The 13747-nt window shown below is 39.6% G+C and overlaps 1 protein-coding gene across 1 annotated transcript; it reads left to right on the forward strand.

Annotated features, from left to right (window-relative positions):
* Positions 1-1683: 1683 nt before the first annotated feature.
* On the forward strand, positions 1684-9913 carry LOC144711743 (Ubiquitin system component Cue protein). The gene is made up of 9 exons (XM_078585762.1): positions 1684-2183; positions 2512-2671; positions 2795-2856; positions 2957-3051; positions 3949-4062; positions 5949-6011; positions 6135-6232; positions 6325-6731; positions 8354-9913. The coding sequence occupies exons 1-9, from the start codon at positions 1733-1735 to the stop codon at positions 9505-9507; spliced, it is 2604 nt and encodes an 867-aa protein (XP_078441888.1). The 5' UTR covers positions 1684-1732; the 3' UTR covers positions 9508-9913.
* The last annotated feature ends 3834 nt before the right edge of the window (positions 9914-13747 follow it).

Here is a 13747-nt window from a genome sequence, read left to right on the forward strand (position 1 = left end):
TATTTAGAGATTAAGTGTATGGATAGGTAGATGAGAGAGACAAAGCTGCCCTTAAAATATCAACTGAAATCCTCGGTTCTGAGTTGTTAATTTTTCTGAAGTTCGATGGTTGTGAGTCAATGATTTTTTTAATCTCCTCAGGTAGTCTTCGTGTCTGGTCACCAATGTATTAGTAGATGCCACCGGGCATGTCAAATATTTTTCCATGATATCTTTGTGTAGGAAGTTGGAATTTTCGCCACTTAAATAGGATTTGATACATCCTCGGATTTGCCAAAACGATCAGATTCTTTCTTAGTTATGCATATAATTTCTCTCATTCTACCATTTGTCCATGTTCATGCTGATTTATTTTTTCTTAATTTTTCAGATCAATATGAGGAAGTAACATGATAAGAGTTGAGACAAGATGCAATTGTAGGGATTCTTGCAAGTATACAACTTTGGTTCAAAAGAAGTAAAGTTGAAAATTAGATTTTAATTTTTATTTATTTCAAATATTCCATTTCACGAACTTCTTTCTCTGCTCCATAAGATAGATTTCATAAAGGGCAACTATTTGATAAGAATTAGCATAAGTTGATACTCTGAACCAGGATAAATGCTACGTTGGTACTCTTATCCAGTTACCATATGTTCTCAATAGAATTGCCCATGCCCTCAAAGATCTGAAAATCAAATTTCAACCCTAAGTCTAGATTTATTGATTGGAAAGTTGTTTAAAATTTGTCTTAATCAATAAAATTTGATGAATATGCCAATACGTCAGATTACGATGAATGTTATGAAGTCAATTCAGATGAAGAGAAAGAAGAAGGTCCGACTTTAGGAGGAAGAAATAAACCATATATTTTTAAAGTGAGGTCCAAGAATGAAGAAGGGGTAGAATACTTAAGGCCGAGCCCCAGAAGCAACTGTCCATCAATTAACTAACTAATACCCTACTACGTAAATACATAGGAAAGGTAGCATAGTTAATACACAATAACATAACATAAGAAACTAGAAAATTAGAAGGTATACACTAATTACACTCAACAGAGCTGAAAGGGATGAAGGGTTTGGAAGTTAATGGAGTTTGTTGAAAGAACACAAAAATGTTTTGATTAAAGCCCATTGTAGTAGCAGTTTATTCAGCATAGTTTTTTATCACAAATAGAGGGGGCCTATAAAAGGTGTCATGCTGGGTTGCAGGAATAGTGCAGGGACGCGGACGTGACGATTTTTAATTCCAGGACAAAAAAATCGACCCATCCAAAGATACGGACGAATTTTGGGAACGAAAATTCGTCCGGGGGACCACCGAACGGGACAGTTTTCGTCCCATGGGACGAACAAACCATCCGTCTGGAGGTCTCGGACGTTGGAATCTGGACGGAAAACGGCCGAATTCACATCTGATGGTTGCGATGTTGCCACGTGGCCTCACAATGACAATTTGCATCAAAGTCCCTGTTTTTCGCGTGCGTGCAGACGGACGCCGCTAAAATATAAAATCTATATTAATATATTAAAAATATAAAATGGGTTTTTTCGTCTGGGGTGAGGGACGGGACGAAAATTCGTCCCAGGAGGACTGGCCGGGACGACAATTCGTCCCAGGGAACACTGGACGGGACGAAAAGCCGTCCGTCCATCGTCCACGTCCGGGACGATCCGGATTTATACTTGCAGAAGCCTTTGGGATTCTTCCTCTCCAATCCTCTTCCTCTGAATTTCCTCGAGGAAGAAGATGCCAGTTTCCAGAGCTGAGAAGCCTCTCGAGCAGAGAGGTAGAGGATTTGGGGACGCCAAGAGGTACTTGCCGAAGACAATTCTCTCATCATCATCATCATCATCATCATCACCATCATCATCATCATCATCATCATCATCATCATCGTTGTCGTCGTCTTCTTCTTCGCGGGGAAGGGATAGCGATGCCCAGAAAAGGGTACCGACAAAGTTCGCAGATTCCTTGAGATCAACTCCGGGATTGCCCTTCGAATCATCTTCTGCGCGAATTGGAGACGAAAGCTGCGGTTTTTTTGTGAATTATTTGCCCCAAGATGAAGCGGTGGCTTCTGGGCTCGGCGTCGAAGAAGGCGGCCTCGACGCTGTCGAATCGCAGGCCGTGGTGGATGTTCTTAACGCGGAGTTATCCCGGCTGCTTAAGATGAATGCCCGGCAGTTCTGGGAAGCGGGTATGATTTTCTGGATGATCGTCTCTGCTGCATTCTAACTTGCTTGTTCTTTTCGATTTCTCTCAATGATTTGCGTGTATTCATTCAGTTTTCCCGATTGTCTCATCCGCACGACAGATTTTATAGAACTCATGATTCATGATTTACCACTCTTTGAAGCTAATTGCGCTTCGCAGTTAGTTTCATAGTTTCATTTCTCCGGAGCAATCTCTTTTCAATTTGTGTTTGTTGAATTTTCCCTGTTTCTTCGTCCAAAGTACAAGTTTTCTAGCTTCTAAAACTTTGGATTCATGATCTAATAACCTTTGAAACTAATTGCGCTTAGCAGTACTTCGCAGCTCCTCGCTGCAAGAGTTCTTGGACAGCTACCTGAGATTCAGGAACAGATGGTATGATCTTCCTCACCGTGGGCCTAAAGGAATGATTGCTGGAGTGGTTATTGGAGAAGCAGAGTTGAGCCGTCGCGTGTTCATGGTCCTCTATCGCTTGTGAGTTGCCTTTTTATCATTTTTAACTGGATTTTGCATATTAATGAAGCTTGTGCATCTCTTTCGTTCATTGCACAAGCTGTGTTGGATTTTATGTTCTCAAAATTTTATTTTCGGACTCAGGTCTTTTTGTAAAGACCCTGGCGCTAATTTTAATGATTCTCTCAATTCTCGGGAGCACTCTGGTATCTTCATTTTATCCTTAGCTATTTTTTTCAAGTGTTTGCACTTAGCTTTAAAACAACTCGAGAGGAACACGACTGAGGGATCTGTTTTTATCTGTAGCCTTATTACAGGAAAAGAAATGGCTAGAGTTGCCAAAGTTGATGGATATCTGCGCTATATTTGGCCATGACAATGCTGAGCTGACGAGAGCATTGGTATGTGTTTTATATTCATTTTAAAGTTTGACATCTCCGTTTGGTGTACCCTCTCTTATTTAATTGTTAAGTACGCTGGGAGCATCAAGATAATTTATATAGACATTAAATTTAATTGATATAAAACTTGAAAACAGGTAGTTTGTTCTGATTGCTTTGTTAAGAGGGGAGCCTTTTGTGGCTACAGAGAATAAGAATGTCTGATTGATCCAGCAAAACTGAAAAAAGAAGCCTTAGATATATGGTGCATACTAAGAGTGAAAGATAGAGACCTTCCTTTTATCTGTGTATCAGTGTCAAGCAGTTGACACCTCCAATACCGCCCGGTCTCCGTCTCTCACTTATGGTTTGTCAGATCGGGTTGTTTTCACCAAACGAAAAAGACTAAATTAAATACCAGTTAGAAGTAACTGGTTGGGCCCACTAGAGTAAGATTCCCACGTGGAAAATGAGAGAGAAAATTAGGTGAGAGGGAAGAGAGAGAGGGGAGTTGAGAGGGAAGAAGAGGGAGAGAGATGAAGAGAAGCCCACTTGTAGAAGGAAATAACAAACCCGAAGGAGTTCACAAGTGTCACGGGTTGTTGCTCAATATCTAGATTCTTCACTGGATTAAAAAACACGTGATCATCTTCTTTCATGGGATAAAACTGACATCAATAAGGGCATAATACACTTTGGTAGAATGACAATCCATCTGAGAACCGACGCAGTCCAATAAAAGTGCCTTTTATAGCACATCCCTAGAACCAATATTTTGATTTAGCAGCCCTCTCGTTGATGGCGCTGGATGTGCCTTTTACTCCCCCAATTTTTTGTGGTTTACTGATTGGGATGTGTTTCTTTTACTTCACTTCCTCATTTTTAATGTTCTCCTTTGTGCAAATATTTGCGTTACAGGTCACAAATGCAATCAGATCACAGCCAAATATTGTCTGCGATATCAGCTCTGCCGTTTCTTATTTTCTCAGCATAATTCACACTATGCATCAGCGATGCACTTCATCATTAGAGGTGCGCTAAAATTCTCCTCTCAAAAGATTCTTAAGGCTTTAAGATACCTATATTTTTCTCGGTGGTGTTTAATATCATTCCTTTTCAAGATATAGCCTGAGACTTCTGCTGCGTCTAATTTCTTTCCCACAGAAGAGTTTTTAGCTTTTGAGAGATAGACATTGGAGATGTTACTCTAAATATCCCTTCATCAGTTTAAGTACTGTTGTCACTTTTTTTTATAATAACCATTGTTTTATCGAGTGACATGTTGATTGACTTATTAACGTATAATGGGACCTCGCTCCAATGGCATGAGTTTCTGTGGTTAGTAAGAGCTGAGGGCATCTGTTAAGGTTCTGAAGGTTATTTCTAAGTTTCTATTTTAGGTTATGCAACTGTCAGAAACAGCCAATTCGCCTTCCTCTTGAGCCACCAACCTTGGGGTTAAGGTTAGTAACATTCCAGGATGGAATGTATGGACAGAACATAAAAAGGTGCATCCCGACAAGCGTCCAAGCACAGTTAATGGCACACGATGCATCTAAGGAAACATCTACTGGAGGAGACTTCTAACTTCCCATAGGTGTCCCATCTTGGGATACAACTTGCTCGTCCCGTCCAACGTCAGGGATGGTGTACGGGACTCAGGATATGTCCACGGACAGTTCCTAGGCCAAAGTGTCGATATTTTAGAGAAAAAAACAATTTTAATTTTAGAAAAATTACCATAATCACTCACCCTCGGATCCTGTCCCATGCCTTCGTGAGCCTGACCTATCCCATCAGGCATCCGGGCACACGCACAGCAAATGCTGGGCGTCTTGTCCCTGGGACTGCCGTCCTGGCTGGCGTCTCAGCTTGCACCTCACATCCATCATGTCCCCGAACTCTTCTTGGGGTTTGGGTTTTGCCAAAGTACGTTATACTTCATTCAAGCGAAATGCTGCAGGTTTTCTGTCCAGGCGACCCGTCTCTAACCAGCAGGTCTCAGACTTGATTAATCATTCTTCAAGAATTCGGGCAGTCACCCTGAGCCACGCTCAGGAGAACGTCAAAAACACAGTCTTTCCTTCCATGGAATAAGTTTACATAATGTCTATCAGATTCTAGTAGGTTCTCTCAAGTCCAGGTCTGATGGGTACAAACTTATAATATAACATTAATATGCTAACAAGAAGAAAAAGCAATGGGAAAAAGGCATAGCATACTGATATAGTCTTCTCAGAAATATTCAAGTTCAGGCAAGAACAAACTAGAAAGAAAAGTACGATATATTGATCAGAGTTGATGATACAAACATCCAGACCCTCTCTTCCTGGATCTGACCCACTAGACGATCACTCGTCTCCCAATCTCTTAAGAATTAACTTAAGAACCTTAGGAATCACTCCCTCTTCTCCTAGAGTGTTTTTCCTAATCTATACACACTTATCTACACATATATACTATCCTTATTTAGGCAGTTATACTGCCTCTTCAGTCTCCTTCTTCGAACATATCCAAGGGTGGTGTCTGTTGGGCACTCCCCCTGGATTCTTCTTCAGGAGATGCCTTTGTTAGTGTCCCTTCAGATGTCTTAGTTGCTTGATTATGTTGTCTTGACGCCCAGTCTTCTAACGGTATATGTGGGTGGCTGCCATAACTGTCATACCCATAATAACTGTCATTTTTCATGATCTGTAACGATTTGTTTCTTCTTCTGTATACTTTAGGAAGATTCATATCACATACCTTAACACTCTTTGTCGTGTTGCTTTATCTTGTTAAATGGTCGTACGTTCCTCTAAACTAGTCCAAGGCTGAGGACAGAAATCAACAGACTTGCTCCTCTGCCTCTGTTATCTTCTTCGTCGCTGTTTCTTGCAGTTGTTTCTCACTATCTTTGTAACTGAACACTTTTTCAGGTTTTTCTCACATCCGCCCCTGAAGCATGTGGGGAAGATCGGTTTCAGAAGGAGCTTCTTGAGGCAAGTTCACATATATTATTTATTATTTATTTATGGTGTCACTAATCGCTCATTTTTTTGTATCTGGCTTTTCCAATCTCCGTTTCTTTTTCTCTAAAAAAATTTACGGTCCAACATTGTTAGGTCATGGACTTCATAAACGATTCAATTGTTACGATGGACTCTTTTGTTGATGCATACAGACCGGCAGCCACTTATTTATCTAGTCCATATGAAATCAGGTGATTTACCTCTCAAAGGCTTTATCTTGTTCCATCCTTAAATATATTTTTATACTACATGTCTTTTTGAACCATGTTCTTTCATTTTGCAGTCATGGGAATGAAGAATTGCTTTACGTCCTTGCAAGATTACATGATTCCTTAGTACCGTTATTTCAGTTAGGGTTTATGCGTCTCTCTAGCCTCGAAAGAAGCGTCTTTCCTGGATTGAAGTTGTTGTACTTGAGAATCGCCAAGTTTGGGTGGAATCTTCTGGATACCTGCTATTTGAGCGATGATAAATTTGGAGAGGGTCTCGACGTTCAAATGACCACAAAGATATTGCCAGTCATGGTTGAAGATCCTATGATCAGGGGGGACATTCTTGTTCAAACTCTTGGAAAAGTCAACGCTGAAATTTCTGGCTATACCCATGATATTGAAGGGCATGAAACGTTCCTGCAGAGAATTGAAAGAAAATATGGTCTGTTGCCCCGAATAAGCAGCCTCCGCAGCAAAGGTTTGTCTTCTCCCTCTCGCAATTATTTCTCCATTGAACGTGTTCTTGTTGTTTTAATTTATCTAAAAGTTGTAAGAATCATCCATCAATGTCCTAGTTATTTCTCTAATTTTCTCCTATTTTTTCGACTATTCAACCGTTAGTTCTGTTTAAAGTGACATATGGTTGGGGAAACGCTTTCATCTCCTGGCGTGTATTTCTAAGTTCCTTAGTTATGAGATCTTTTTCATTAAGACCCTCTATTTTCTGAAACTTATCTGGGAACTATTTGAAAATGTTGGATTTCAAGTTTTCTCAATTAAATCTTGTCCACAAGTTTCGAAATTGAAGTCCTTGATTTCAACTTTCATCACTTTACATGTTTTTGTATGAACCTTCTTCTTGGTCATTTTTTGTCTGGAATTCACCCGGGACGTACTTTTAGTAATATTGCAAGTTTTTGGGATTAAATCTAGGGTGCCGTGATCTCGATCAATCTAAAATCGACAATTTGACCTGATCGTGATGTTCAATTTTTTTATGATCCACGATCATGAGCGGCAATCAACATATATAGAGACTGATTGGATTGACAATTCGACCAAAAAAATACACAGAAACACACCTGATCATCTTTTGGGACAAAAAAAATTATCTCTCTCTATCTCTCATTCGCTCTCTCTCTCTCTCTCTTACAGTCTCTCTCTATCTCTCTTTTGCTCTCCCATTGTATCTCTCTCTCTCTCTCTTTGTCTTTCACTCTCACATTGTGTTTCTCTTTCTATCTCTCTCTCCCTCTCTATTGCTCCCTCTCACACCATGTCTCTCTATCTCTCGTCATGTCTTTCTATCTTTCTATCTCTTGTTCTATCTCTCCCCCCCACTCTCTTTTTCCCTCTCTCACCGTGTCTCTATCACTGTCTTTCCTTTTATGCCCCCCTCCACTTTCCTGTGTTTCTCACCATGTCTCTCCCATCTCCCCTCCCTCTCTTGCTGCCTCTTTCACTGTGTAACTATCTCTCTCTCTCTCTCTCTTGCTCTCTCTCACCATGTCTCTCTTTCTATAAATATTCCCTCTCTCTCTCACTCTCTCTCACCATGTCTCTCTTCTATAAATATTCCCTCTCTCTCTCACTCTCTCACCATGTCTCTCTTTCTATCTCTCTACCTCTCTTTCTCGTTGGGTCTCTATTTCGCTCTTTCTTGATATCTCATTAACATTTAAATTTTAACAAATAATATTTTGTTTACGATTTTTTATCAATTATCAGTTCTCACAAAAAAATCAATAATAGTAAAATAAAATTTAATAGACCTTCAAAATCGTACCAGATCGAACCTTGATTGCTGATCCAATAACGATCATCCCTTGGATCGGATCGGGACCATCAATCACTCTGTCGATCAGATAGATAGAGTGATTCTAGAGGGCAATCAAACTACGATCTTGCTATTGATGATTGATCGAGATTCTTGATCAGCTAACATGCGATCAGAGATTCATGTTGATCTCTGGTCTGGTCGTCACACCCTATTTAAATCCTATCAGCAAACTCTACGCCTCATCAGCATTCCCGGGAAATAATCTTATTTAAGTCTAATAATTTCGTGAACAATTCCTGGTCGTCTTCTTTCATTTTCAGGTTGGATTTTCTTGGATGACAATCAATTCTGCTACATCTCTGGGATAGCAGCATCATCTTCTCCGATGTATATGGAAAAAGGACAGTCAAAGCCCCCAGTTTCCTCAGACAGTAATGATTTACAAGCCGATGAAGATGCTGCAATCATGGAATCAAAGATCAGTCAAGTAAAAGATCTTTTCCCTGATTACGGTAGGGGATTCATAGTTGCATGTCTTGAAGTCTACGACAACAACCCGGAAGAAGTAATCCAGAGGATTTTAGAGGAGACTCTTCATGCAGATCTTCTGCATCTTGATCGGTCAACAAAGGAGGTCAACCTTTCGAGGTCAAAACACAGGGTCACTGGCTCCAAAGGCAAAGAGGTGGTAACTTTAACCGAATATCGACCATCATCATCATCATTATCATCGTCATCACCACTACCCCCACAAGCACCAGCAGCAGTTATAGCTCAGCACTCATCATCATCATCACAAGGGACAGCAGCAGTCATGGGTCAGCCATCATCATCGTCGTCATCATCCCAAGGGGCACCGATAGTGGTGGGTCAGTCATCATCATCCAGAGGCAAATTCATCCGAAAAACCAATGACGAGTCTCCGGATTCTGAGATTCTTGACTCAAGAGCAGCAAAGGACTCAGTCAGAGCCGTCGTGATCGAAGCCCAATATGAAGATGAGTACGACGATTCATTTGACGATCTGGGCCTGAGTGTAGGTGAGACAGGGTTCGAGGCAGCGGATCCGGCAGGCAACCGGGTCAGATCCCTGCCTGAAAAGGCATTGACTTCGGGGGGTTCATCTTCCAGATGGCAGGTCCAGAGTCAACCGCAGTACTATGTCAAAGACGGAAAGAATTACAGCTACAAGGTGGCTGGATCTGTGGCAGCGGTCAATGCCGAGGAGGCGGCATTGGTACGCCAGGCTCAGAGAGAGACCATCTATGGTCTGGGCCGGGGTGGAAATCTCCCCCTTGGCGCAGTCAAGAAGATTATAGAATCAGAAGAGCAAGTGGATGATGGGTCTGAATCAGTGGTAGGCTCTGGCCCAGGTCGTGGGCATCCACGTGGTAGGGGTGGAAGAAGAGGAGGCTCTGCTGGGCACCATCGCAAAGACCGGGCTTTGAGGAAAGTTTTTGCTGGGTTGACTTAGAGTTGTCTCAAGTCAAAGTTAATGGTCAAAATCATTCATACTCAAAATCATTTTCAGGTTCTTTGTTTATATAGTTGCCATAATAATGACAGTATCACTGGGTTTTGTAGCATGTGCCCCACTTGTTTAAGCGGTTATGATGTTGGAAAGCTGACTATTCCATCTTTGTTGCATTGCTGTCAGTGTGAGCCATACTTTTGAGGACCTTGGGCGTGATGTGGGATGAGTTTTTTTGGGATGCACTTTAGAGGGTGATTTCTCAGTCTCTCCTGTTCATATGATCTGGGAATTTTGTATGGGGAAATATATAAATATTATCATAGAATGCTTAAGTTGGTTTTCTTATGAATACTCAAGATGTTGTTTTATTGCTTTGAGTCAAATACATTAATCAGCTCTTCATGAATCTAGGTTTGACTCAATTTTTTGGGATTTTAGTCTAATGATGATGTCTCAATTCTTTTTTGTATGAATTTGTCCATATTGAGTAAATTGTTTAAATATTTCAAAGAGAATAAATTATAAAAAATTAAGGAGAACGAAATTTATTTATTGATATAAGATAAATGAATTAATGTTTAGCTTTTTGGGATTTTTTAGACTCAAGTATATTCTGACATTTTATAATCAATAAAAGTTACTTTGATTGGGGATTAGAATCAATCATGAACGCTAGTCACATGATCGGCTTATTCCAAGCCTTGTCATCTCCAACATACCGTTTGCACGTTGTATGCTGAGCATCTTTTGAGGATAATTCCTTTGAAGGGAGTGGAGTCAGAGCAAGAAATCACTCATAAAGATGTTTCCATCATCTGACATGGAGTGTAGTACCTTGTGGAGGCAAATGATTTCTTGGATAAATTTGACAACCACATCCTTATCTGTAAACAGGTGACACATGGCTATGAAATGTCTGTACTTACTGAAACATTCCACTGCATGAATGTAGTCAAATCCTCCCAACTTAGGAACCCATAAGATAAGTTGGTGGAAATGTCTTCCCACATCTGGGCATTGGCAAGGGTTGCAGCAAAGCCATGGTTCCGAGAGATGAAGACTTGAATTGCTGGTCACTAGTGAACACACTTACAAAGGTCTTGATCTTGCGCTTTATTCCCAACCAATAGAACTACTGACTTATATGTTGGCAAGTGTTATGAAACCGGACATGTCCCCTGATAGTCCAGCTGTGGAGTTCATGCAATATGTATCTGATGAAAGGAGACTAACTAGGTATAATCAGACACATATTATAGAGGAGGGGGGCATCTGTGAAGGAATAGTATGATCATGATGGCGCCCTTTGTTGTACTACATTTAGTATATTCTTGAAAGTTGGGCATTAATCGACCTCTCAATAATGTCAACCAAATTCATCCACAAGCTCATTGTGATGGGATAAATTAGTGGCTCATTTAGAGGGAGTTGTGACAACGTGTCATAAACCTGTTTGAATTTCCTTTCTTTATACTGAATTCAGAAATAAAACCAGAGGAGCTTTGTGAGCAGATAATTCCTGTTGCGTGCATTGGTTGGTCTGAATGATGAATACTGCAGCCATTTCTAGACATCCAACATAATTTCCATCAATACATCCAACATAACTTGGAATGTGGTGTAGGTGGAGGGGCATGCATGAACTAGGCAATGTTTTGATCATGTTGCATGAAGACATAAACTACTTGTAGACAGCGGCCAAGTCCAAAAACCCACAAAACTCCTATATATTTTGTGGCATTGTTCGCATGGTGATGGCTCCCACCTTCCCTGCATCAGTTTCTACTCCCGCAGCGAATACCCAATGTCCCAAGTATTTTGATGTTGATAGAAGAAACACTTTCTTGGATGGATATGCAGGGTGAGCTCGTCAATGGTTTGGTAGATTAAGATGTCATTAAATAAGAACAATATGAATCAGCTCAAGGTTGATAGATTAGGTCCATCAGTGCATGAAATACTGCTGGTGTGTTGGATAATCCAAATTCAATCAACACATGTGCATAATGGCCTTTTTGCATGAATAATTACTTGTTTTCAACATCTCCCTCGCACTTCTTTATTTGGAGATTACTGGACTTCAAATTTCTTGGAGAAGGTAGTCGTGTCATGAAAATCCTCGAGCAATTCCTCCACCACCAGAATGGGGAAAATATTTGGGACAATGATCTTGTTCAAATTATTAAAAACCACACAGAATGACATCTTGTTGACCTCCATCATCTGTAGGATCATGCTGAAAAAATAATTGGATGAGGGACGAATGATGCCAACAACTAGTTGTTATGTGAAGAACTTCTATAGTTTATTTTTTGTAAGTATGGGTTCTATATATATACCATGTGGATGATCTGGTGTAATGTATTCAAACACTGTGGGAAAATGCCATTATAGGGCGACAAAGGTAATTTTGCAAATATCTAGGGCATGCAAGCCAATTTCAGATTCCCCATCTTAGTTAATATTCATAAATATAATATAGTCAATTTAACGCACTTGCAAGGCCTATAAATGAAGTCTATGAATACATATGGTGACTAAGTGAGATATGATAATATCATAATAATATGAGAATCAACACTCTTTAAACATGTGTTCCAAATACTTATATTTAAATGATACTTGAGAAGGGCATGAAAATTTCTAGAAAGAATAACACTGTTTATTCTCACTCAAACGACGAGAGTGACTAATCCCCTAACCATTAGTGCAGGGACACCAAGGACATATACTGGGTGTTCTTTGGGAAAGTTCACTAAATTGATCTAGATGAATACTAATGATAGTTATGTTGATTCATGTCACCATTTTGTAAGTGGCCTTTACAGTTGTGTTTTGACTATGAAGTACGAGGTCTCTAATCAAGGGATTTCAACGTGTCCTACATCTGATTCAACAAGTCCACAAAGATGATTATGTGGTCAAGATGGGATCATTTGTGTTAAATGTAAGAGCAGATTAACTCAAGAAAGATTATGAAGTTAAATTTGTGTCCAATATAGTGAAAATATATAAGAAGATGTTCTCAAATGATTTTTACACTCATTAGTATTAACCAGAATGATTTATTAACGTTTTGCCAATTAAGTGTTTTGACTATGACCTGTGAGTCTCTATTAACGAGATTTTTAACTGATCTGGTTCAAATGCAGCAGTAAGTCCACAAAGGTGATTGAGTGGTCAAGATGAGATCATTTGCGTTCAGTATGAGAAGATATTGACTCAAGAAATATAATATAGTTAAATACCTGTTCATGTTAGTGGAAATATCAAATATGTTCTCCAGTGATTTCCCACACATTAGTACTAACCAGAATGATTGATTAAGGTTTGACGATGAACTGTTCTCTAAGTCATTGGGGAGTCATGCAATGATGAAGGATTATACTTTCATGATAACTGATGATGGAAAATGTTACACGAGAGAGATGACATATTCCTTTGTATCTTCCAAAGCACAAAGTGTCGCTTGGAGCCCCAAGTGCTAATGTCCTAACCCATTTGTTGGGTGAAATCAATCTTTAATTACTTGATATGTAATTGCTAATGGGCCATTTAAGTGACAATGTTAATCAACTGGACTGATACATGGGCCCTAAGGGTCACAAGTACAATAATTTTGGAAGATGATGTATATACTCGATGTTTAGGGAATTTTATTAATTATTCCTATGGCTGGGGAATTTAAAGAAACTTGTGCAATGATTTTCAAAATTTCCTAGTTAGTTTAAATAGAGGGCACCCTATTTTGATACCCATGCAAGTCAGTTATAGTGGCCCCCCTTTCTTATCTTTCTCTTCCCAAGTTCTTCTAGTGAGATTAGATGGAGAGGAATCAAATTTATGGCAGTACGATTGAATAAGAAGTGGAGATCCAACACTCAAAGATAAATAGATACACCAAAAGGCTCGAGGAGACTCATCCAAGGAACCAAGAAATCATGTATTTGATAATTGCAAATGTGATGTTTATGGTTTTCAGACCAGTTGTTGATTCATTATTTTCGCTGCATGATCGAATTTTGATAGTGTGGATCCCACCATAGGATTTCCTTAATAAAAAATGGGTTTAGAGTGGGAAAATGCCATTAATAGTCATGATATTTATAGTAACACAAATTAGTCTAGCAGCTCCTCTACTCATTCATATAACGATAGATTTATGATAGTGTATGTACAGAATAATCAATTAAAAGTTAATTCAATTCCCCAGATACCTCCACATTTAATAGTTGAATTG

This window comes from Wolffia australiana, chromosome 14 (assembly GCF_029677425.1).
Source record: "Wolffia australiana isolate 7733 chromosome 14, ASM2967742v1".
NCBI classification, from domain to species: domain Eukaryota; kingdom Viridiplantae; phylum Streptophyta; class Magnoliopsida; order Alismatales; family Araceae; genus Wolffia; species Wolffia australiana.

What these genes read in the sequence shown, in the direction of transcription:
- LOC144711743 (XM_078585762.1), top strand. Translation starts at nt 1,733, where the DNA reads ATGCCAGTTTCCAGAGCTGAGAAGCCTCTCGAGCAGAGAGGTAGAGGA. An exon ending in TTCATGGTCCTCTATCGCTT is followed by an intron (nt 2,672 to 2,794) that starts GTGAGTTGCCTT and finishes TTTCGGACTCAG; the next exon opens with GTCTTTTTGTAAAGACCCTG. An exon ending in TCTAGTCCATATGAAATCAG is followed by an intron (nt 6,233 to 6,324) that starts GTGATTTACCTC and finishes TTCATTTTGCAG; the next exon opens with TCATGGGAATGAAGAATTGC.